The 24,349-nt window shown below is 35.4% G+C and overlaps 3 protein-coding genes and 1 long non-coding RNA gene across 7 annotated transcripts; 2 read left to right on the forward strand and 2 right to left on the reverse strand.

Annotated features, from left to right (window-relative positions):
• The first annotated feature begins 5,850 nt into the window (after positions 1-5,850).
• LOC110997748 (peptidyl-prolyl cis-trans isomerase FKBP1B) lies at positions 5,851-7,369 on the forward strand. The gene is made up of 3 exons (XM_022266054.2): positions 5,851-6,071; positions 6,351-6,511; positions 7,004-7,369. Exons 1-3 carry the CDS (start codon positions 6,035-6,037, stop codon positions 7,130-7,132), a joined length of 327 nt encoding a protein of 108 aa, XP_022121746.1. The 5' UTR covers positions 5,851-6,034; the 3' UTR covers positions 7,133-7,369.
• Positions 7,370-7,381: 12 nt separating this feature from the next.
• Positions 7,382-12,803, reverse strand: LOC110997742. Of its 3 annotated transcripts, none has more exons than XM_022266041.2 (3): positions 12,559-12,803; positions 11,873-11,919; positions 7,382-10,995 (listed from the first exon to the last, which is right to left on the reverse strand). In XM_022266041.2, exons 2-3 carry the CDS (start codon positions 11,910-11,912, stop codon positions 8,021-8,023), a joined length of 3,015 nt encoding a protein of 1,004 aa, XP_022121733.2. In that variant the 5' UTR covers positions 11,913-11,919; positions 12,559-12,803; the 3' UTR covers positions 7,382-8,020. The 3 variants fall into 3 exon arrangements, with proteins under 3 accessions (XP_022121733.2, XP_022121735.2, XP_022121734.2); XM_022266043.2 differs by lacking the exon at positions 12,559-12,803 and adding an exon at positions 12,358-12,456; XM_022266042.2 differs by lacking the exon at positions 12,559-12,803 and adding an exon at positions 12,233-12,355.
• LOC123689229 lies at positions 12,467-24,117 on the forward strand. The gene is made up of 3 exons (XR_006750251.1): positions 12,467-12,570; positions 12,794-13,070; positions 24,040-24,117. It is a non-coding gene; the product is annotated as an uncharacterized LOC123689229 (long non-coding RNA).
• LOC110997743 lies at positions 18,766-24,316 on the reverse strand. Of its 2 annotated transcripts, none has more exons than XM_022266047.2 (12): positions 24,021-24,316; positions 23,758-23,896; positions 23,360-23,501; positions 22,972-23,135; positions 20,588-20,675; positions 20,366-20,498; positions 20,163-20,292; positions 19,897-20,091; positions 19,683-19,818; positions 19,397-19,604; positions 19,103-19,323; positions 18,766-19,022 (listed from the first exon to the last, which is right to left on the reverse strand). In XM_022266047.2, exons 1-12 carry the CDS (start codon positions 24,128-24,130, stop codon positions 18,787-18,789), a joined length of 1,902 nt encoding a protein of 633 aa, XP_022121739.2. In that variant the 5' UTR covers positions 24,131-24,316; the 3' UTR covers positions 18,766-18,786. The 2 variants fall into 2 exon arrangements, with proteins under 2 accessions (XP_022121739.2, XP_022121738.2); XM_022266046.2 differs by having other exon boundaries at positions 19,103-19,317; positions 24,021-24,312.
• Positions 24,317-24,349: the final 33 nt, after the last annotated feature.

Consider the following 24,349-nt stretch of genomic DNA (forward strand, 5'->3'; position numbering starts at 1 on the left):
TAATGTTTAATTTTACTTTATTTACTATTATTTTACAAGAGACTAGAAAACTAGATAGAAGTAATATTTTAATAGTATTAGGTACGTTAAGAAGATGAGTTTGTGGCGAATCATCATCTCCTTCCATTGTGGCGTCTAGCTCCAAAAGTCGATCAATTTCGACGTTAACCGTAGCTAAATGCTGACCCCTTCAATAATTCAAGTGGAATTATTCCTTTGCAAACAAATTGATGAGATCTGTTTGTTTTTGCTTCAAAATATGCAGTGGGCGCAGAGTGTGCTTGAGATATTTTATATTTTTTTAACGTCTCTGATAGTTCTTCATAGTTTGTACGTTAATATTATTTTGGTCATCTTCCCTTCTTCTCCCTCTTGTTATAAATGTGGTGTGGGATCTAAACTTCTTATATATAAAATTCAAGTAGAATATGATCATACCGAAACTGACTAGACCAGGACATTTTCTCTTAAATCAGAGACGCTTAATTTAGCCCTGTATAGTTATTTTATTCTGGGACTACATTGTCTTCACATATAATTATTTAACTCATGCATACACATATTGGAAATTCTATTTTAAAAGAGTAGGTGTGGAGTTTCTTGCCCATTCTTCTCTACACGAAACTACCTTTTAGAAGGGGCAAATAAATCATGAGAATGGAATCATCTTTAAATTTTTATAACGTTAAAAAGTGCCATTTTAGATGGTCTAATTGGAATAAATTGATTTGAGATTGAACAGTGTAAATCGTATCATTTTGATCGTCTAACTTTCTACTATAATATGAAATACCAACACTACTGCATGGCATATGCTGCGTATATTGCATATCACAGCTTACAAATATATAACTATCATTAATTATTATTGACCGATGTTTGCAAATACTATGCACGTCCAGAACTATCATAACGAGATTTTAAGTTTTAAAATTCTAACTTTGGAAACAATTCAAGTTCAAAAATATTACAGTTTGATAAACGATATTTGGATTTTATGAATTTTCGCTTTTTGGTATGTGGGCTGCTGAATTTGCAACTTTACTGATTTTAGTCTACCTAAATGCCTACTTGTGGATTAAAACATTATTATAAAATGTCCTTATCTTCAATCTATGTAAGTTTTTGATAAATAAATAAAAGTGAACATGATTTAGTTATTTTCTTATTATCTATTAGGACCAAAGAATAGATTTATTTACTTCTTACTCTTTGTTAATCGGAGACTACGATACCAACAAAATTTACCGTTAGACAGTTAAATAAAGAAAAAAATATAGTTTTATTGGTATACATAACTCATGATGGCAATTTCTTGACTTAAGGCTTGAACAGTGTTCAAATCGGTCAACTAGGTCTAGTTTAAATTAAATTGTTGGAAGAACTGTCGCTCATATGCATTTGAAAAATTATATTGCCCACCTTCGGAGTCCATTATCAGGTTCATATAGTCACATTTCTAGTATCGTCTCGCTGAGCTGATTACAACGAGCTCAATGACGCTATGTCTACTGCTTACCATCCTCGAGATCCAGTACTCACCTTCGGAGTCCATCATCAGGTTCATATAGTCACATTTCTAGTATCGTCTCGCTGAGCTGATTACAACGAGCTCAATGACGGTATGTCTACTACTTGCCATCCTCGAGATCCAGTACCCACCTTCGGAGTCCATCATAAGGTTAATTTAGTCACATTTCCAGTATCGTCTCGCTGAGCTGATTACAACGAGCTCAATGACGCTATGTCTACTGCTTACCATCCTCGAGATCCAGTACCCACCTTCGGAGTCCATCATAAGGTTCATTTAGTCACATTTCTAGTATCGTCTCGCTGAGCTGATTACAACGAGCTCAATGACGCTATGTCTACTGCTTACCATCCTCGAGACCCAGTACCCACATTCGGAGTCCATCATAAGGTTCATTTAGTCACATTTCTAGTATCGTCTCGCTGAGCTGATTACAACGAGCTCAATGACGGTATGTCTACTGCTTACCATCCTCGAGATCCAGTACCAACCTTCAGGGTCCATCGTCAGCTAATAATGATGATAATGATGATGATGATTTCGATATTTTAGCAATACTGACATTAAAAAGTTTTAACCTCAGAACGAATAAAACATGTAAAAAAATCATGTCAGTATGTACTCGTAAAATTGGCAGCCACCATTTTTTCTAGCCCAATATTTATAAATTTTCATATTTAGTTAAAAATTGGTTTCGTATTCACGTAGTTCTATTTTGTTGGACTAGATGGCGTTAGGAAATTATTTTTTGTAGTAGAGGTCAAATCCTCAAAGTCATCGGCGTATGTTAATGTCTTAATTAGTTTTCGCTCTACGGGAACGAAATTTAATACCACAGAATCATAATTTAGTAGAACTAGTTTTAAATAAACAAACAAACAAACAAAGAAAAATATCTTTATTCATATCAGTGAACAAGTACACTTATGAACGCCAAAAAAATTAAATTAAATGTGAATTTACATATACTGCTAGTTCTCAAATCAAGGGCGTAGAACGGAAGAGAAGAACTGGCAATATACTCTCCGCCACTCTTTTTAATCGCCTAGTTTTTTCGTTTACACAACGTTTGTAGGTAGCTGCAACCATTATACCATGTTCCAAATAACATCTTGAGTAATCAAGAATAATAAAATTAATTAAAAACAAAGAATGTCCTCTATCAGCAGGAGGCATGGTGAAATAAGAGCACGCACTTACATACTCGTGGGAACAACACGCAAATACGTAGTATCAACAACTAATATCACCGCATACACGAATTCCTGTACGACAGTCACCACAAGTAGCACCCGTTCACGAGTATGACGCATGGCCAGCCATCGGCCTCCTCGCCATATTTTAGGGAGAGAGACAACCCGACGCATGGACGCCGCCACAAGCAATGACATTTAAGTGAGCATGACGATACTTGAAATGTGGACTTGGCTACACAAGAAAATAGTTATAATTATACTGATAATATAATTTAATACTACATGAATCACGGTTTGTTTCCACTTTACATTTAAAAAAGTGTCTTCCACTTTTTTATTGTCGACGATCGCCCCATAGTCTGAAAATGCAGCCGAGAGATTCAGTTGCGTTACCTATTTATTTATTTATTTATTTTATTTATTTATTTTCCACTAAATTTTCCTATCTTTACAGTTACAACTAATGCGATAGAAATCCATTATATTACCCACACCAACTAACCTACATACAAACATTAAAAAATTAAACTAAAATTCCTAAATCTTATAAATAACAATATAGCAAGCAACTCTTGTGAACTCAGCCAGCGTACAAACAAATAGGTCCACCTCAATGGAAATTTTGTTAATGATCTGTATTGCTCGCGTGAGTGGCGCTTTGCTAACCAAGTTGGAATGTGCGCGCGGTACATCCAAAAGCTTAGACGTAAGCCTCAGGTTTCTACTTGGTACCCGTAGACCCACCCAGTCTCTCCATTACATCCGGATTATGCACCCGACCCGTAAGTATTTTAAATATATAAACGGTCACAGCTCTCTTCTGAGGCGTATATTTATACTGAAGCAATTCATATCCAAGCACTATCATCGTTTAAGTATTCATTTATATCATAGCAAGCAGTTTTACTTTAATGTACGATTTAAATTTATTTATTGACAATATTTGTATGTCACTAGGGATTTTGTTGAAAAAAAGTATATGCAAGCCTTGGAAAGACTTACTCGTTTTATGCAGCCCTGTGGTGGGTGCGCTAATTTTGTCTTTATTATGAGTACTATAATTATGGAAGCTACTATTCTTTTTAAAGATATCTATATTTTTCCGCACAAACAAAATATTCTCATAACTGTATTGACTTGCCAAAGTCAAAATATGTAATTCCTTAAACTTCCTTCGGACTGACTCCCGTGGGGACAATCCACAGATCGCTCTTTAAAGCCCGCTTTTGCACTAAAAATATCGAATTAATGTCAGCGGCATTACCCCACAAAATAACACCTTATGGCATGATAATAATATGAAAATAGCTGAAATAAACGAGCTTTGCTGTATTCTCATACGTAAGATCGTGTATCTTTTTCACTGCGAACGCTCCAGAACTTAGTCTATTCGAAAGACCTTCTATGTGTTGGCCCCACTGGAGTTTACTATCTAAAGTAATTCCCAAGAACACCGCATTATCAACAAAGTCTATTTCCTCGTCTTTAATTCATATTTGAGAATGACTACTTTTACTTTTGTTTTAGATTCAAATTTAATACATTTTGTCTTCTTTTCGTTTAACTGAACATTATTTGTACTAAACCAGTGAACCACACTGGAGATGACACTGTTGACATTCTCAAGTGATGGATTTCGTCGTTTCATTTTAAAGTACCTAGATGACCGAGCTTTACTCCGTATTTTTTTAATTTTTTATTTTGTGTTTTTTAGAAATTATATTTAAGTACGAATTACATACTAATAAAATACTGAAATATGAATATAGAATATATATGCAGGAATAGCTTACCAATAAAAAAAGAAAGTTTATCTTTAAGTTGATAAAATACGAATAAAATGACATTTTCTAGAAATGATTCCTAGCTAGATCGATTTATCGCCCTCGAAACCCCCCGTATACTAAATTTTATGAAAATCGTTGGATCCGATTCCGAGATTCCTATATATATATAGAGGAACAGAAATTGCTCGTTTAAAGATACAAGATAAAAGCGAAGTTTAACAGCTCCTTTACAAGAAATGGTAGGTATTTAGACGAGGAGTAGAAGGGACCAAGTATGGAACCTTGCGGCACGCCCATAGTAACAGACGATCCTTGTGATATAGCTCCATTTACATTTACCTTTTGAATTCTATCGCTCAGGTATGGTGCCATTGGAGTTTTTTGCCTTTGATCAATCGCAAAAAAACTCCAATGGCACCATGAGAATTTTCCCAAGCATTTAAAATCTCGGAAATTAATTTAATGGCAGTATCGATTGTGGAGCGACCCCTACTCCAAACCTATTGAAAAACCATACTGCTGGCTATGCATAAGATTATCATTATTAAAATGTATCAGTAATTAACCAAGATTAATTTTTTTTTAAATTTTACTCAATGCGGGCAGCACAGATATTGGTCTAAAATTTGTCGGGTCAGAACTCAGAAGCTGCCCGTTTGAATAACGGTATGATTTTATTAAGTTTCATCTGGTCTGGAAAGATTCCATAATCTATACATTCATAAAATGATATAGCAAACTATGAACTGATAGCATCGATTACTGATTATAAAATGAATACACCCCAAAGATCTTTCGTTTTTTTTATTTTTAGCTGTTTAAATGATTTTATATCATTGCGGCTAAATATAAACTCACGATTGCATACAAGCACATTCTGTTGCAATAACAAAAGGGCGGCTAATGGTGTAGAATTTAGAACGCTGGTTGTATTTAGTGGAATGTTAGTAAAAAACTCATTAACTTCAAATGCAGAGGCTACTTCGAGGTCGGAACTAATTATTTTCCCATTTATGTTCACCTTATATTCAATAGGTATCCTCGTTTATAATTTTCCAAGTAGCCTTTATCTTATCAGAGCTGTTGTTTATTTAGACTTAAGTGTGTTGCCTTAGCGATTTTACACTGTTGCCTAAATTTTTTTGAGAATTCACTGTCATTAAAAACAATTTTTAAATTTACACATTATTAATTTGTTTTTATTGAAATAATGTTTTTAAATTTTATTTTAAAACGAACTGTTATTTAATTTTATTTAACTGTATTTTTATACCTTTTCACCTTATCTTTATGAAAATATAGGATTCCCTAAAATGCTATTGGCTATGTGGCAACCCTAAAGACGCCAAGAGCCCAAGACTCACGCCATTTGACATTTCCATTACATTACTTGCTTACTCCTGGTTATATCATTTTGAAAATTCAAGAATTTTCTGGGATAATTCGAGATTCGATTCGATAAGCATCATAAAGAAATTAGGTTTTATTTGAAATAAACCTAGATTTAAATAACCTTCAGCATGGGTGTCAACGTGGAAACTATTTCACCTGGCGATGGTAAGATTTATCAAAAAGGCAACCAACGTTATTATAATATTTTAATTCATACTTGCGATAACTGCCTTGAGTTCAAGTTAAGATAATTAATTAAGTCGGCTCTTAAAGCTGCGGCCGGCTTCGGTTGCAACACGCCGCGTCCATAACCTGACGCCTCCATAACTATCTGCTAATTGTTAATGCTGGTGTAGTTATTTTAATAACGCATCTTACTTTCAATTTTAATTCTAATTATACCTCATGATTCTGATTGACCATGAAATCATTGTTATTTTTCAGAGGCAACCTATGCAAAAAAAGGTCAAACCGTTGTAGTCCACTACACTGGTACATTAACTAATGGACAAAAATTTGACTCATCCCGTGACCGTGGAAAGCCATTCAAGTTTAAGATTGGTAAGGGAGAGGTTATCAAAGGCTGGGATGAAGGCGTGGCAAAGGTGTTATAAAGTTTTGCTTAAATAGTATAATTTATAATATGATGTTACATTCATATGGGTAAACTACTTTTGTCAGAAGTTGTTCACGGCTAGCAACTGACAATTTGATGTTCTCAATTCCAAACTTTGCATCAGATGAGCCCCTGTAGAGATATGTTAAATTATGCTCAGATAGAAGAATTGATAATTTTAGACTATGATCAGGCCTAATCAATAAATAATTTGTATATTGACAGGTATATATGCTATATTACATTCTAATTTGGCCATTCGTAGGTTGATTACTTTTGAAATTGTAAAATCATGTTCACAAAAATGGTAGCATAGATTTTGTACTCAGTAGCAATTGATAAGACTCATACCCTGGATTGCTGGGTAGAGTGGTAGTGAAGAAACTGTGAATGAAATAACATTTATTTAAGAATTTAAAAACTACAATAAAATGCTAGTTTTTGGGTTCTAAAAAAAATCAAGCAAGAAATAATGTTTCAGATGTCTGTTGGTGAACGAGCCAAGTTAACCTGCACTCCAGACTATGCATATGGTCAGCAAGGACACCCAGGTGTCATACCCCCTAACTCTACTCTTATCTTTGATGTGGAGCTCTTGCGCCTTGAGTAATGCCATAAAAGTACAACAACTCTACTTATTAATAGTTTGTCAGCTAGACACATTGAGCACATTAAAAGTTCTTTTCCTGTTTATTGATTGTTTCAAGCTTGTACCTTTAACAATCACCAAAGAACAATTAAGTGCATTTTATGGTATAATTATTTTGGATACTGTGATGACAATTATTTATGTTATATCACTAAAAGCTTACGCTAACATTTAAGTAATAAATATTGACAAACATTTGATATTTGTTTTATTCCTTTATTTACAATTTTTACTACAGAAAACGTTGTTTTAATTATAAAAAATCAATGTAATTTCGGTAATCAAATTAATATGACTAATAATAAAGATATAATCTAGTAAACAAGGATACTATGCAGAACTTGCCTAGTACTGACTTCAACTCATCAGTTCAAAATTGGAAATTGTCATAGGCTCGATCAAATACAGTTGTTAGCAAAATCGGTTTAGTAGGAGATTCTACTACCATTCATAATAATTTTTATCAGAAGAGGAATAGTTCTTTATTATATATATATATATACCATACTTTTAAAGTACATACAATAATTTTAAACTCTGGATCTTAATAATACATGTTTTGTGTAATATATTACTAGAATTCCAAGATATTAGAAAAATAAATGTTTATCACTTAAATCTATCAGATCTATATTTATGTACTTATTATTACACTTAACATCTAAAATATAGTATCAATTTCTTATACACTTTTACAACAGATGTTAGCTAAGGATATATATAAATATATTACAGAAATCATTTTAAACTATTCTATATGTACATTAAGTTAAGTTATATATCAAGGAACTTACTTTAACAAAGTACATAATACATTTCTTTGTGACAACATTATATCAAAAATCACTTTTAAGTATTTGGTAATGGCTTGAGTGGGCCTAAACTCAACAAACCATCTGCGCCTAAGGCTTGCAAATTAGATGTTGTGCCAGAATTCATGTTATGAACTGATATTACAGGTATACCAAAGCATCCATTGGCCTGCTCTCGGTTTGCTAAGGGGATAAAACTATAGATGCCTAAATTTCCAAGTCTCTTAAGGTTATCAATTTGAGAGAGATCCACAACAGGGAGACCGAGTTCCTTGTTAGCTCCAGTCATGTTATGAAACACTCGTTTGTGATGCTGTAACTGCAACAACTTAGGATATGAAGCCGGACACTCATCGCACTTGAATGAAGGCACTTTGCCTTGTGGGTGGGCATTTGCCATGTGGACTTGAAGGGAACTGTACGATCCCAACATCTTTTTGCAGATTTTACACAAAACCATGCCTCCGCCTACTTTAGCTTCGGGAATGGAGAAATTACTGGATTTTGAAGTATGCTTAATGCTAACACCAGAACCGAGATTAGGAATATGTGGTAAAGGTCTTTCTGGTGTTGGAGATCGGCTTTTCTGCTTCTGTTTGATGCTAATACCACGAGAAGCAAGGACGTTGGCCATGGCATTTGCTTCTTTGTTTACAGTCTTTTTAGTAATTGAGATTTGACTTCCCAATTTATCTTTAGCTCCCTGCACACTATGAATCATCGGAAGGCCCTCTCTTTGTTTCTGCATGGCCATAACTTGACAATCTTCATTGTCGTGTTTGCCGGGCAGCAACATGTCAGGTCGTCGCTTAGTACCAGGTCCTCCTGTCGCTCCCCCAGTACGTTTTAAAGGCATTCGTTGTGAAATTTTAGCACCACGGATTTGCCCGTGCACTTGCATTCCGGATCGTATCGGTGCTTTTCCGGATGCATGTCTTATACTCGGCATTCGGGGACGAGGTCCGTGAGGCACAACCGGCCCCGTAGTCACTCTCAAAGGGGGCGGGAGCATTTGCCCCATTGCTTTACTTTGGCTTGCCTTTTGATCCAAGCCTTGACCTGCACTTGACATGGCTAACTGACCAGGAGGAAAGGTTTGCACATTCTGTATAGTGACACCGCTAGTGCTTGGTGGTTTCATTAGTCCACCTGGACTAGACACGGGAACATAAGGTTGGGCCGGTGGTGGTCCCATATTCACAGGTTGATTCATAATTCCCGCCTGGCCGTAAACAGCTTGTTGCATGGCTTGAAGTGGCGTATTACCTGAATAAGGGATGTGTGGAGGGTATGCATTATGTGACATCGTACTAGGGTAACCTTTAGACATCTGGGTTTGATACTGTCCATAAGGCATGTTTGAATCCATATAGTTTCCTGGTGGAATTTGCTCAGACATGGGCTGTCCAGTAGGACCGTACATATTCGTTGTGGTATAGTTAGATGCATTTTGGAAAGTATTATATGGAGTTTGTCCAGGCATCATGACACCACCTCCTCCTGGATATGCTTGTATATTAATCATAACATTTTGTTGATGAGTGAATCCCGAATTGTTTCCTATAGATGATAACTTGCCAACTTGGTCTGCTATTTGTTTTACTGGCAAGAGACTTGACATGATGTTCGGGGAATTGTTATATGGAAGAAGACTAGAGGAAGCCACTAAACTTTGAGAATGTCCGGTCATTTTTTTATGATCTTCAAGTAAGGACATATCTGTAAAGCGAGTGTTACAAACGTCGCATGTATGTTGGGAACCTAACTTGTCAATAGATATATATTCATTTGCATCAGTTATGTTTTCTCTTTTATCAGTCGACATTAGACTATCAAATATGTCATCTGCACTTTTTTCAAAAATATCGACTGCAGGTTTTGAATCTGGGGCATTCCAATTAAAACTATGTTGTTTTTCTGTTGATTGTATTGTGGGCGCTTGTGACACGCCTGAAGCTGAATGATGATTTGTTTGTGCCATAGAGAATGCACTCGTAGAGTATGAAGTTGACGAAGGATAAGTAACTTCTTCTATTTTAGGCACAATTGGATCCAATTTTATTTCCATTTTTGGCTTGATATCCGGAGCAGGAGTGGTTGAAACAACACAGCAATCATCATCCTCATCATTAGAATCTCCGTTTATTTCTATTACCGTGACTGGTTCTTCCGTTTTAGGAGGAAATTTTAAAGGCATTGCTGTTGTTGGTGTTGGTGATGTTGAAGTTTCATCTTCAGTCTTAATTTTAGTGACAATAGGTGTCGAACTGTCTGGTAGAGTTGGCGACATTCGCTCAGTTTTAATCTGTTCCGATAACAAAGGTGCATTTAATAAACGAGATTCAGTAGAATCAGTTTCTTCTTTTTTAATAATTATGGTCTCCTCATCATTTTGAGATTTTTCATCTTCATCATCGGATGCTTTGAAGTCTTTTAAGCCATTGACTACTTTAAATGTATTAGTATTGCTTCCATCTGACTTCAATGTTAATTTTAAACCTCCTAATTTACCTAACCTTTGAATAACATCACTTTTGTCATTATCTGGCTTTTCATTTTTGATTGGAGTTGCGTTATTTTTTATTGTCAGCCCTAAGCTGTTTAATTTGTCTAATGCCGAGGTCGAATTTGCGGAATTTTCATTATTTTTAACTGAAAGGCTTTTGTTTTTAAGTATTTCTGAGATGTCAACCTTATGAGGTGTTTTTGGGTGTGGCATTTTTGGCGATGTCGACTCCTCTTCGTCAAACCAGTTTTCGTCTTCTGATGGAGGCTCGTCTTCGTCGTCAGAAGGCAGTTTTACGAGTTCCACATTTGGCAAGGAAACATGCTGAATGAGATGATTATTTAACTCTTCCCTATCTGGGAAATCTAATTCACAGGTGAAGCAATAATACTCTTTCTTTAGTTTCTTAATAGCTCCAGTAGATTGGAGTCTCGCAAGGATATTTGCAACATTATTGTTAACTGGCTGCCGTTGTTCTTCATGTTCGGGGTCTAAATCATCTTCATCTGGAAAAAACAATTACTCAAATTTAAATATATATGTACTATTTATTTCCAAAAGCTGATTGATATTATTTATATTACACAAACAGTAGTTTTTTTAATTTGAAATATGTTTATTATGATTTTCTGATAAGTTAATCACCTCAGCCACTGCACTCTAACTTACAGTCAAATATAGATATTTGTTACTGTTAGTAGTTAACAGTTTAGAAAAATTGTGTGATTGCCATTTTGGTGGTTTATGTCATTGGATGGATAATTATATATAATAACCCTAGTGGTAATGTACACCTTCCCACCAGTCAATAGAATACAAATTCATAAGTAGGCACAACACTAATGTTTTTCCTTAGTAAATAAATATATTAATGATAAACAAGAACAATTTTCAATACTCAAACAGAAAAAACTATGTAGCAGGAGCAAAGTAAATAATTAATAGGACTTCACTCCATTAAAACTACTAAAAAATATTAATATATTTAATGAGTATACGCATAGAAAAAAAGGAATCTTTAATCACATATGTGTTTAAGTTCAAGAGACACACACTTAGAATTCTAACTTTGTAATGAACAACAAACTCATCTCATTCGCTTACACTCACACTCAGTGAGTGTAGTATTAGCACATTAGATTACTCATTCACTAGTAAGAATTAAAACAATATAAATAAAAGCATGACAAGATTATTTTGCTTATTAGACTTCTTATAAAAATTGCTTGAAAAAATTATGATCATTCTGTTTGTTCACATGTAAAATTTGTCTACGAGCCACAACTCAAAAAATTAGAAGTCATTAAGTTGTTATGATGATTATAATATAATATTTTAACTTTGGGTAGGTATGCAAATATGATTAAGATTAACAAAACAAACCTGACTGAGATGAGGGATAGTCAGAGTCCTTGTTAGCCATAATCTACCTGAAAATAAACATTTCATGGGATTACAATATTTAAATGGAATATTCCCGTTTATTCCATTGCATGGTTTATTATTGATAAAATGAATTTAATTAATTTTGTACTATCTGAATGATGTTAGATTATTAATAAATATTTTTAAAATATATAATTGGTATACAATTACTGTTGGTTCCAATGTTTAAAATTGTTTTACATATATACGCTAATGGAAAATAATACTTAATTTTAAATATCCATTTATAAAGTTCTTTAATATGCAAAAATGTGAACTATAACTATGTAAAGTTATACTACTACAAATTATCCAAACCAATGTTGTTGTTTCGTTGTTGAATTCACAAAATCCTAAGAAGTAATCCAAAACACTCCTGTTTTCACACTTTATTCATAGAAACTGAACAATAATAATCATGCAAATTTTACAAAATCTTTTACCGGGCTAAACAAAAACATTCCAAGGCAAGTTTCAAGTCCTACAGAAGAAACATAACAAAAATACAAAATGGCGGAAGTTATGTTAAGCTAGTTTCAGCCTTTTGTAAAGTTTATAACGTAGTTAAGTGTTCAAATACTTTGTGTATACGTGTAAAAACACTCCTAATAGTAACAACATTTAACACATTAAACGCTACTTACATTTATAAAATGGTGAGTTTACAATAATACATCATACATTAACACTATTTCCGTCTCAAAATGCTCATTGCATGAACGGTCAGTTTCGTCTATTTCGCTCACACCCATGCGACACACGGCGATGATAGTAATGCTGTATAGCGCATGGCAGTACATTTTGCATGGTAATATTCGACAACCATGTTGTTGTCCTTATTACTCAAAGCAAATTTTATAAGCTTGTCTTTTTCTGTAGCGGTTTATTCACTACCTTGCATGGTGGCAAGACGGAGTCAATTACAGACTGACAACTATATGGCGAATGGCATGCTTGATAATTGAGTGGAATCGGTAGCATAACACGAGCATGAAATATGAATGTCGAACGATGACCTTGTTTATACAGGGTACATTAGTGTTCAGTAGATAAAACTCGGCCAAGAGTAAGCAGTACCTACCTAATTAAAATAATCTCAATACAAATTAAAAAGACTTTCTTCATATGAAAGTTTGATAAATTGGTGTCAAAATATGTAAGTGTGGCTTTGTATAGATATAATTTATAAACAGTGTTACGTACATACGCCACGCAAATGTGTTGCTTACAATAGCTATCTTACCTTTATGTATCTGTCGGAAAAGCCCCGAGATATCAGAAGTAAAACACGAGATACAGTATATCTGATACAGTATATCAGACAGTAGATACAGGATATCATATCAGGTATCAATAAATTAACCCATTTAAATTTACAACTTAGGTTAGAAATATGTTCTAATCTAATCAAAATATCTTTATTCATATAGGCAAACGAGTACACTTATGAACGTAAAAAAATTAAATTATGTAATAGTAAATTTACATTTACTGCCAGTTCTCAAACAAAGGACGTAGAGCGGAAGAGAAGAACAGGCAATAAACTCTCCGCCACTATTTTTAATCACCAAGTTGTTTCCTTTACACAACGTTTGTAATTAAAAACAAAGATTTGTCCTCTATCAGCAGGAGGCATGGTGAAATAGGAGCACGCACTTACGTAGTCGTGGGAACAACACGAAAATACGTAGTATAAACAACTAATATCACCGCATACACGCATTCAAGTACGACCAGTCACCACAAGTAGCACCCGTTCACGAGTATGACGCATGGCCAGCCATCTGCCCCCTCGCCATATTTTAGAAAGAGAGACAACCCGTGCATGGACGCCGCCACAAGCAATGACATTTAAGTAAGCATGACGATCCTTGAAATGTGTACTTGGCTACATAAGAAAGTAATAATAATACCAATTATGAAGTAATCTAATACCACATGAATCACGGTTTCTTCCCGCTTTACATTTAAAAAAGTCGTAGATGTTGACGATGGCCCCATATTCTGAAAATGCAGCCGGGAGATTCAGTCGCGTTACCTCTTTATACTGAAGCAATACATATCCAAGCACTACCATCGTTTAAATATTTATTTATAATAGGCCTTAGCACGCAGTTTTACTTCACTAGGGATTTTGTTGAAAAAACGTATGCAATTGTCTTGGAAAAAAATTACCTACTCGTTTTATGCAGCCTTGTGGTTGGTGCGCAAATTTTGTCTTTATTCCGAGTACTATAATTATGGAAGCTACTATTCTTTTTAAAGTTATCTATATTTTTACACACATACAAAATATTCTCATAAATGTATTAACTTGCCAAAGTCAAAATATGTATGTATTTTGTCGGCGTCGGACCGTGACGACTCCATCGCCCACTGGTGAAATAACCTGTGACAGAGGTTATTTCACCACACACAGGAGAGGTAAGAAGTATCAGCCGGGGAGGATATCTGAGTCTCAGTAAGGAAGAATAAGGCCGGCTTCGTAGTTTCTACGTAAAAGTGAACCGCGTTTAGGTTAGAAATGAGCTCATAACATTGGTAAAGTCCACCCGAACGAGTCTATACGAAGGACAGCCTATGCATCCACCACCGATGGACGCCCAGAGGGAATTCTCCTCAGTGGAAAAGTGTCGTACCACCCTGGGGTAATCTTTCCTTAAACTGCACATCATCATACTTTTTGATGGGCTCCGGGAGTTTCACTCACTGAACGAAACGCGAGTACAATAAGACAAACCTATTGTATCACTTCACGCCGGTCTTCTATGAGACAGTGGTACTGGCCCGATTGTGCCTACCCATTTGGATGAAGCCCGAAAGCAACAGCATGGCACTCCCACTAGGAAGGGGGTTGACCTCTGGTTACTTCACCAGTGGGCGAAATTTTGGCGGGCTTTGCTATATTCTCATCCGTAAGATCGCGTATTTTTTTCACTGTGAACGCTGCAGAACTTAGCCTATTCAAAAGAGCTTTTATTTGTTGGCCCCACGACAGTTTACTATCTAAAGTAATTCCCAGGAACACCGCATTATCAACAAAGTCTATAATTACTACTTTTTACATTTGTAATTTCAAATTTAATACATTTTGTCTTCTTTTCGTTTTACTTAAGATTAAAGACTGGAGACAGCACTGTTTACATTCTCAAGTGATATATTTCGTCGTTTCACTTTAAATAAAAGCGAAGTGTATTATCGTAGCAAACAGTATTATCGTGTGAAATAATGCAGCTAAATATAAACTCATGATTGCTCATTTATTTTATAATAATAAAAGGGCGGCTGATGGAGAAAAATTTGTAACTTGAAATTTGGTTATAATTAGTGGAATGTTAGTAAAATTCTCTTAAATGCAAAGGCTACTTCGAGGTCGGAACTAATTACTTTGCCGTTTATGTTCATCTTATATATAGAATCCTTTCTGAAGGTTCTTCCAGTCTCCTCGTTTATAATTTTCCAAGTAGCCTTTATCTTATCAGAGCTTTTGTTTATTTTATTACTTAAGTGCCTAAGCCTTAGCGATTTTACACTCTTGCCTATATTTTTTTGAGAATGTCCTAACACGTGGTATCAAATTATTTCAGTATAATTAGTATTATAACTATTTTCTTGTGTAGCCAAGTCCACATTTCAAGTATCGTCATGCTCACTTAAATGTCATTGCTTGTGGCGGCGTCCATGCGTCGGGTTGTCTCTCTCCCTAAAATATGGCGAGGAGGCCGATGGCTGGCCATGCGTCATACTCGTGAACGGGTGCTACTTGTGGTGATTGTCGTACAGGAATTCGTGTATGCGGTGATATTAGTTGTTGATACTACGTATTTGCGTGTTGTTCTCACGAGTATGTAAGTGCGTGCTCCTATTTCACCATGCCTCCTGCTGATACAGAACAAATCTTTGTTTTTAAATTATTTTATTATTCTTTATTACTCAAGATGTCACATGGAACATGGTGTAATGCAGCTACTTACAAACATTGTGTAAATAAAAACTTGGCGATTAAAGAGTGGCGGAGAGTATATTGCCAGTTCTTCTCTTCCGTTCTACGCCCTTGATTTGAGAACTGGCAGTAAATGTAAAATTAAATTCATGTATTGTATATTTCTCTTTTTATGACTTTCATAAGTGTACGTTATGTTACCTAATATGAATAAATAATTTTTGACTTGACATGAGTTTTAAATTCTTCCCTGTCATTATACTGTTTTTCATCATACAATTTCAGCCTTTTTAGTGTAGCTCTGGAGTTGCCCACTTGCCCAGTCACAAAAGGTAGGTATCTCCGAGACCTAAAGTCTTTGGACTTTGGAGTGAACACATTTTTGAATTCATCAATAAATGATTCAAAGAATGTGTTATATAAATGATTAGGGCATTGGTTGCTACGCAAAAATGGCATATTAAATATCAATTTTTTCCTAAATTTGTCTAAGCGATCATCTGTTATAGTCTATGTTATAGCTAATAAAAGACTTCACCTTGAAATTGGTTGGGGGTGATAACTATATCCCCCCGCTCACCTACCTTCCCCCCAGACGGTGAGGGTCACGGATCAAATTCAAATTCAAATTCAAAATTTATTTATTCATGTAGGTAACAATGTACACTTATGAACGTCAAAAAAAGAAATATTAAATGAATTTAATTTTACATTTACTGCCAGTTCTCAAATCAAGGGCGTAGAACGGAAGAGAAGAACTGGCAATAAACTCTCCGCCACTCTTTTTAATTAATCAATGTTATGTATGATGTGTTGTGGTCAGAGCATTACCCGCTAATACTTCATTGTAATAAAAACATTATTAGTACAAAGCTGTCCTCAATACAAAGTAGGTAACTCTGTTACCGATGAGATTCGTTGGGGTCATAGTTCCGAGGAATAATAATAGGAATCAAAATATTATAGGATGGAACAAACATGTGAAGCCGGCTCTCTCAGAGGCTAGGCCGAGGTTTAGGATTTGGTTACTGCACGGGAAACCAGAATCAGGAAAAATTTATACTGGCATGTGTCCCATCAAGATTTAATAATCTTGTCTTGTCTTGTCATGATAAAAAAGATTTTGGGGTAAATATTCAATTTAGCGTCTAACACGTTAGAAGCGTTATTAATTCTATGTCAAGAGGAAGGTCCCCTGGTCATGATGGGTTAAGCATTGAGCATAATAATTATACAGTACGCCGGTCCTCATATATACAGATTATTAGATCTTTGTGTATAAGTAATTCATATCAGATCCTTGATCTGCAAGATCATAGGATCTTATGCGAACATTACTTGTACCCAACTATACCGGTTGTATAAAACAAGACGGGAGATTTGGCACATAGTTGAAACTACAGGCTTATATCGCAGGCGACTATTATGGCTAGGGTGTTGGATGGTTTGCTTAATACTCAGCTAAATAAATATCTACATTTGCACGAAACCAATTTGGGTTCCGGCTATAATGAGTCTTAAGCATACCGTTTCATGTACATTTTTGATACCCGATCTCAGGGACGAGGCTGATATAGATAGGTTTGCGCGATGTTCAATAGATGTGAACCTTCTTATGAGCATTCTGCACATCATAATATTCGAGTGCCCTATGGTCGAAATATACTCGATTGTCTATACAACACTTTCCGTATCCAATATAAGGCGTACAGGGTGCTGCCTCGATTCTGCCTGATGCCTGCCTGAGGCGCGAGTGGATTGTTTGAGTGTTCCTTGGTGCGCAGGTGCGAGCTAGCGGTAACAGCATCCTCCGCATGATCGCGGACCGACTCGATTGCCCATGCCCCAATCACTGTTTCGCCATTTTAAGAATCAGCATGATTTTTTGTTTGAAAATCAACGAAAAACGTCCCTCAAACTGAACTTGTGTGGTGGTTATCTTTTTTTTCGGCCAATTTGAATTTCTTTTCACTGCCCACTCTAACAATTATTATTGATTCAGTTTCTCTGCAACTCAAATCGCGTCCCCCTCGAAATTAAAGCCGGTGAATGAAACATGGTTGATCAAGCTGTATATAGTAGAAAATAGTAATGTTTATATTACTAAAGAAATTCTACGTATATTAACGTATCTCAGCATATACAAATTTAATAGCTTGACTCTGTTACAGACTTAAACAGTAGGTAAATATTATTACATAGGTACGTTACTTCGTACGTTTTTTATTATTAGTTACCTAAACATACAATATATTATATGTCCGAAAATTTAGTGGAGCTTCAGAATGATAAGAGTTAAAGATGAATTATTGTCACGGGCAGCTTTCTAAACATTGATTTTTATCATATTAAATAGTAATGTTAGGATTTTATTAAAAGTAGTATTTCAGTTAATTATGAAATAGCCGAATAAATTAAAAACAAACTCATTTGCGTAAAGTTACTTAAATTTAATTTGTCTCGCGTTGTCTGAATAATTTAATATACTTAATCGTGATAATTACAACGCGTGAAGTGAATTGCCATAGCAATAAGTTTTTAAGAATATTTTAAAACCACGTACTCGGTCAAACATGTAGTGGGCGACAATAAGGACAAGATATTTTTACTTAACAGAAGGTAACTTCTACAGCTTTTCCTTTTTCATGTCCACACCTTACGGATTCGCAACGCCTGACTCACCGGAGAGCGGTCACATCTTGGTACTGTGTTTCGCTTCTTTTCAGAACCGGGTCTTCTTTTGCCCGGACAAGTCTCTCGTTACCGTTAGTCAAATCCTATGGACTATCGAACGACTCACAATTGACCACCGAGGCACGTAAGTTTGCGAACGACGTTGTTATTTTAATGTTTAAATATTTAAATCGGCAAAGGTACAAATAGGATTTCGACAAAAGATAAGGCACACTTAAAATGAAATGCGGGTTTATTACTTAGTTACGATGACCTTAGAAAATAAACTCTCGAACTCTACGAAGGTCTTCCCGTCGACGGTCCTCGTCGGCGAAATATATTTCTTCATCTCGTCTCGAGCCCAAAAGTTCAGGTTTTGTTCCGCAATGTCTAAATTTTTATTAGTCCTCTCCAAGACGCCCAAGTTTTCCGCAATTCTCTTCTTTAAGCGGTCCTCGGACATTTCTTCCGCTCGAGTGGGGTCTCCGATATCTAAAACAGAACCGCCGTTAAATCTGACGACGTCCACTCGATCCGTCGAAAGCGGCCAATCGGATCGGGTGGACGCTCACCGAGACCTCCTTCGCCGGTCGCGTCTCCGGCCTTGAGTCCTCTCGCGATCTCCGTCAGCCCCCGGACGCCATCCACGTCGTCGATGATCTGCTCCAGGTTATATTTGAGACCGAGGGCCGGGCACAAGGGCGGCGCGACGTCGTCGAGCAGCCACTGCCGTCGGAGGCGCGCCGTCGACGACTTCAGAGTGTCGGAGATCCAGACTTTTTCGCCGCTGAAACTCCATTTAGAGACAGGTTTGCAGACAAACAAAAACGAAAGCTTTCATCTCGAAAGCCTTTACCTTCCTTTACCTTTTCAAAAGAATTTTCCTGTTCTTCTCCAAGCTGAAGGTTTGAAGATATATCTTCAGTTCTCGGGAGAGATCGCTTCGCTCCATAATCGCGTCGGAGGCGTCGAACTCTAGACTCAGGTCGCGTCCGTTCGTCTCCCTCTGACGTATCTCCGAGAAGAACTCGTGCAAGGCGGCCACCGACTCTTGCGGGAAATTGAATTGACCGTCTGAAAGAAGTGAGTGAAAGCGTCACTTCGCCCCGCCTCGGCCCTCGGCGAGCCGATCCAGTTTCAGAGCCACCTTACCTTTAATTAAATCCTTCGCAGAATTCGTATGAAACGCTCTGAAAACCCTGGTCAGGCAGGTCTCGACGCCGCTCATTTTGTGCTCGGTCGCCTCTTGCGCCGTCAAGTACTTCATCAGGTCGTTGCGCTCCCTTTCCTGGCGATCAATAAATATCAATATATTTATGCCGTTTCACGTGAACCGGGTCCTAATCTATAGCAAAAATTTACTCACGATTTCCCTGTCTGCGTTTGCAACTAATCGCCTAGTCGTACGACTGTCGTCGGTCGCGGCTTCTTCCAGAGAGAAAACTCCCCGCGAATGTTTCACGTCGTCCAGCATCTCCTTCATGGCTGACAATTTGGCTCGGGCGCGAGCTCTCTCGCAGTTCAACACTAACAGCTCGCACGACTCGGGGCTCATGTTTGCCTGAAATCCAAATAAATTAGGCACGAGCCGGTCACCGAACCGATTCTCACGACGAGATGCTGAAGAATTACCCCGAGGAGTTCAATATTCGCAGCGAGCTGTTTCTGGGCGCGTTTTATGTGTTGGCGATTCTTCATGCTTCGCAAGGCCAAGGAGCATTGCGCTCTCGTGGAGTGGGACACCGCAGCCTCCACTCTTCCTCTGGAACGACAATGCTCACTAAATGACAATTCCAAATGTTAGGGCTCATTAAGGGCTCAAGTGATCAACTTACACATCTCTATCGATGTTTTCCCTCTTCTGGTTGTGCGCCGCCTCTAGCTCTCTCACTAGTGAGGCTCGTTTTTCATTTAAATTATTCCAGAGGACATCTCCACGGTACGTCACGAGTGATTCTAGAGTCTCTTCTGTAAATATTTATACCATAATATGGGGCCTGATAAGTTTCAAGAGCGTTGTTAAAAGTTCATATCAGAGAATATGATGGTGCACATACCCGAATCAGTTTCTGCAAATGCACTGGTTTGAGAGGTCTGAGATGACAAATTTCGTTTTATTAAGCCCATACAATTCTCAAGTTTGCTCTGAAATTATATTTTTAAATTACAATACATTAAATTACTGCTCAAATTGATTTTTGCCTTTTTAAAAGCAGATTTAATTCATGCAAGTTTTGGGTTATAATTAACAATAAATACTTTTATTTTGTTTTTGAAGTGAAACTTCTTTATCAGGGTTGAAATATTTACCATCACATTTTGCCATTATGCGCCATATTTTTCGTGTAACTAAATATATGTATATCACAATCATGTATTCATATAGGTAACATAATATACACTTATGAACGTCAAAAAAGAAACAAATATACATTAAATGATTCTAATTTTACAATTGCTGTCAGTTCTCAAATCAAGAGCGTAGAACGGAAGAGAAGAACTGGCAATAAACTCTCCGCTACTCTTTTTAATCACAAAGTTTTTTTTACACAATGTTTGTAAGAAGCTGCAACCATTACACCATGTTCCATATGACATCTTGAGTAATAAAGAATAATAAATTAAATTAAAAACAAAGATTTGTCCTCTATCAGCAGGAGGCATGGTGAAATAAGAGCACGCACTTACATACTCGTGGGAACAACACGCAAATACGTAGTATAAACAACTAATATCACCGCATACACGAATTCAAGTACGACCAGTCACCACAAGTAGCACCCGTTCACGAGTATGATAACGATAGTAATAATTATATTACAATCAATCTGTAAAATCTCAATCTAATAGTTGAATGATTATTTAATAAATTGTATACACAGTGCAAGGGCAATCCACTAGTGATTTTTCTTAAATTACCTCTCTTTATAATTTTATTTATATTCATGTCTATGCCTTTTGTTAAACTGTATTTAACCAATTTCAACTTCATTGAAAAATAAGCTCATAAAGAAGTTTCACTTCTTATGTGTGTACACTAGTATAATAACACATTTTCTTTTTATTATGATATCATGATACAAATGTTATATCTATATATATATAATGAAAATGGTCTTCGTTTGAGGCTCATTCACGCCTAAACCACTGATCGTATGAAATCGTATGAAACTACCACTATTCGATGCGAAATTTTTCCTAGGTGGTTTATGGCTATTTATTTTTCGAATTCTAACGCTCCTTCATTTTTTTATTGCTGTTTTACTTTTATGAACATTTATCCCGCTAATTGCAAGCGTTTTCTCTTGATTCTTTTGTTTCCATGGCAACGGAGTTTACTAAACGGATAATGTTCTTTTACATTCAGCTAAGAATTCCAATTTCTATAGTTACTCATCACGAAATCTCGGGAACTATAGGACTTAGAAATGTGAAACTTGGTAGGAATATTACTTTCGTTATGTAAAGGTCAACTAAAAACGGATTTTAATAAATTCATCCCCCCAAGGGGATTGCGGGGGCGTTAACAATGAACAATTCCCGTTTTTAAACTTTAGCTCCTATAAATTCCAAATTTGGTAGGAATCTTCTGTAAGAGATGTAGAAATAGTCCATGAACGAATTTTACGGTAGCTCACCCCACAGTAGGTTGCGGGGGTGGTTTAACAATGAAATTTTTTATTTTTTAAGGCGTAGCTCCTACAGACTCCAAATTTAGCTAGAGTCGTCTATATGTGATGCAGAAATGATTTAAGAGCGGATTTTACAACAACCCACCGCCGAAAAAGATTGCGGTAGTGGGTGTTAAAATGTATGTATGTAACCTCTATAGACTTTAAATTTGGTAGTAATCTTTTATTTGTCATGCAGAAATCATCTCAAATAGGATTTTACGAAATTCTATTTCCAACAGGTATTGGGGGGTGGGTGTGAGAATGTTAAATTTATGTTTCCAAACTGTAACTTCTACAGACTCCAAATGATTATGTTTTTACTGTTTAAATAGAAAAGGTTAAAGTCAATTGTTTTTTTTTATTGAATTAATTTCATTTGTTTTTATATAACCTAATTAATTTTATGATAAACCGAAAATAAAAATTAACAAAAAAGCAAAAAAAAAATGAATAAAAAAAATATGAATAAAATTTACTTTATTTCCTTTGAAAATTCTACCAGCGAAGCGGGCGGGACCGGCTAGTACATGTATAATACTACTTATTATTTATTTAATTTATTTATTCCACTACATTTTTCTATCTTAACAGTTACTACTATTATAATAGAATTCCAAAGTAATTCCCACACCAATTATCCTACATAAAAACATTAAAAAATTAAACTTATATTCCTAAATCTTTTAACTAACAATATAGCAAATTATAATTACTATAATAGAGTACAATGTTCATGTTTTCAGTGATAAAATACGTAAAATAAATACCTCAAGATCGTCACTTGCATTAATATTGCAAAGCGACTTAGCAATATCTCTTGCTTCCTCTAAGTGTTTCTTCTTACTCTCAAACTCTGCTAAAACTTGTTGAAGTAACCAGGAGCGTCTTTGCAAATTTTCCACTTTAATACTTGATAGCTTTTTCTGAGTAACTGAAAGTTATACTAGAAATTAGAAAATTCTCTGTCTCCATGGAAATGAACATCTTTTCAAAAAAAATTAAACAAATAACTGTATTATTTATACCTGTTTGTCAAATATATATATATATATTAGAATCAACACTGGTATCTAAGGAATTTAAAAAGTAGAAGAAATTTTGAGTCAGGTCAAAGTTCAATAAAGATAAAGTAACATTATCCTGACCACTACTCACATAAACTGGATATTTTATCGACAATTATAAGATCATTGTGAGCTTGAACAATTCTTTTTTCCAATTCCAATAATTTTTTCTTTCCTTCAATTTTCTCCTTCCATAGTGTTAGTTGTATTGGTTCAGTAACAGATTGTGTTTTCTATAAGAAACAGTGAGTTTATTGTCAAGTGAATATTCTTTTAAATTAAAACTCTCATTTTAACAAAGCTAAACTTAAAACATTTTAGATTATTAATTATAAAGCAAGAAATTATTAATAATAAAGCAATATTATTTTTCATTCCATATTATAGTTAGATAGTTGTAACTTTAAGTTACTTGGGACCTGATGTATTTCTTTTAGAATGTAATTTCAGAGAACATACAAAAAATACACTTGAATAAAAATAACGAACCTCATTAAATAGATATGTTTTTTTACATAATGCAATGTCATCTATGAAAACTTGTAGTAGTTTGTTCCTAATAGCATTTTTTGAAGAAATGTGCTCCATCATGCTCTTCCATATCATTTTGTATTGTCCACGACATAATCTAGAAAAAATATTAATTATAAAATGCTTGAATAATTGCACCCAATCTATTAATATAATCAATAAAGTTTCTGCCAATTTCTCATGACTACTTTCATGATAACTACTTTGCAATGGGATCTTACAAAGGCATTTTGTCAACAGAAGGCACAACGTCAGCAGGACAACCCATCGAAAGAAGCCATTTCAAAAACTCTTGTGGTACTTCTTCACTACTCAATTTCGTAACATTCATATTTATTCCTTTATTTATAGAAGGGTAGTTTAAACTTTTTTTATTCAACCTTAAAAAGAGTAATCGGTAAACATAATTTAAAAACTTGACTGTGTTATAATAATATTTAACTTAACAATAAACTATTAAATATTTAAATAACGATACAAGTTTATAATATAAATAAAAATTAGAATCGTTACATTTCAACATTTTCAAAATGCAAACTATAGATATTTG

The sequence above is a fragment of the Pieris rapae genome, chromosome 5 (genome assembly GCF_905147795.1).
Source record: "Pieris rapae chromosome 5, ilPieRapa1.1, whole genome shotgun sequence".
Lineage (NCBI taxonomy): Eukaryota > Metazoa > Arthropoda > Insecta > Lepidoptera > Pieridae > Pieris > Pieris rapae.

Coding starts and splice junctions, on each gene's coding strand:
- LOC110997742 (XM_022266041.2), bottom strand. CDS start 11,912: ATGGCTAACAAGGACTCTGACTATCCCTCATCTCAGTCAG. Junction 10,996..11,872: donor CTATCCCTCATCTCAGTCAG/GTTTGTTTTGTT, acceptor TGTTTTTTCCAG/ATGAAGATGATTTAGACCCC.
- LOC110997743 (XM_022266047.2), bottom strand. CDS start 24,130: ATGAATGTTACGAAATTGAGTAGTGAAGAAGTACCACAAGAGTTTTTG. Junction 19,605..19,682: donor TGCGAAGGATTTAATTAAAG/GTAAGGTGGCTC, acceptor CACTTCTTTCAG/ACGGTCAATTCAATTTCCCG. Junction 19,023..19,102: donor GACCGGCGAAGGAGGTCTCG/GTGAGCGTCCAC, acceptor GTTCTGTTTTAG/ATATCGGAGACCCCACTCGA.
- LOC110997748 (XM_022266054.2), top strand. CDS start 6,035: ATGGGTGTCAACGTGGAAACTATTTCACCTGGCGATG. Junction 6,072..6,350: donor AACTATTTCACCTGGCGATG/GTAAGATTTATC, acceptor GTTATTTTTCAG/AGGCAACCTATGCAAAAAAA. Junction 6,512..7,003: donor GGGATGAAGGCGTGGCAAAG/GTGTTATAAAGT, acceptor ATAATGTTTCAG/ATGTCTGTTGGTGAACGAGC.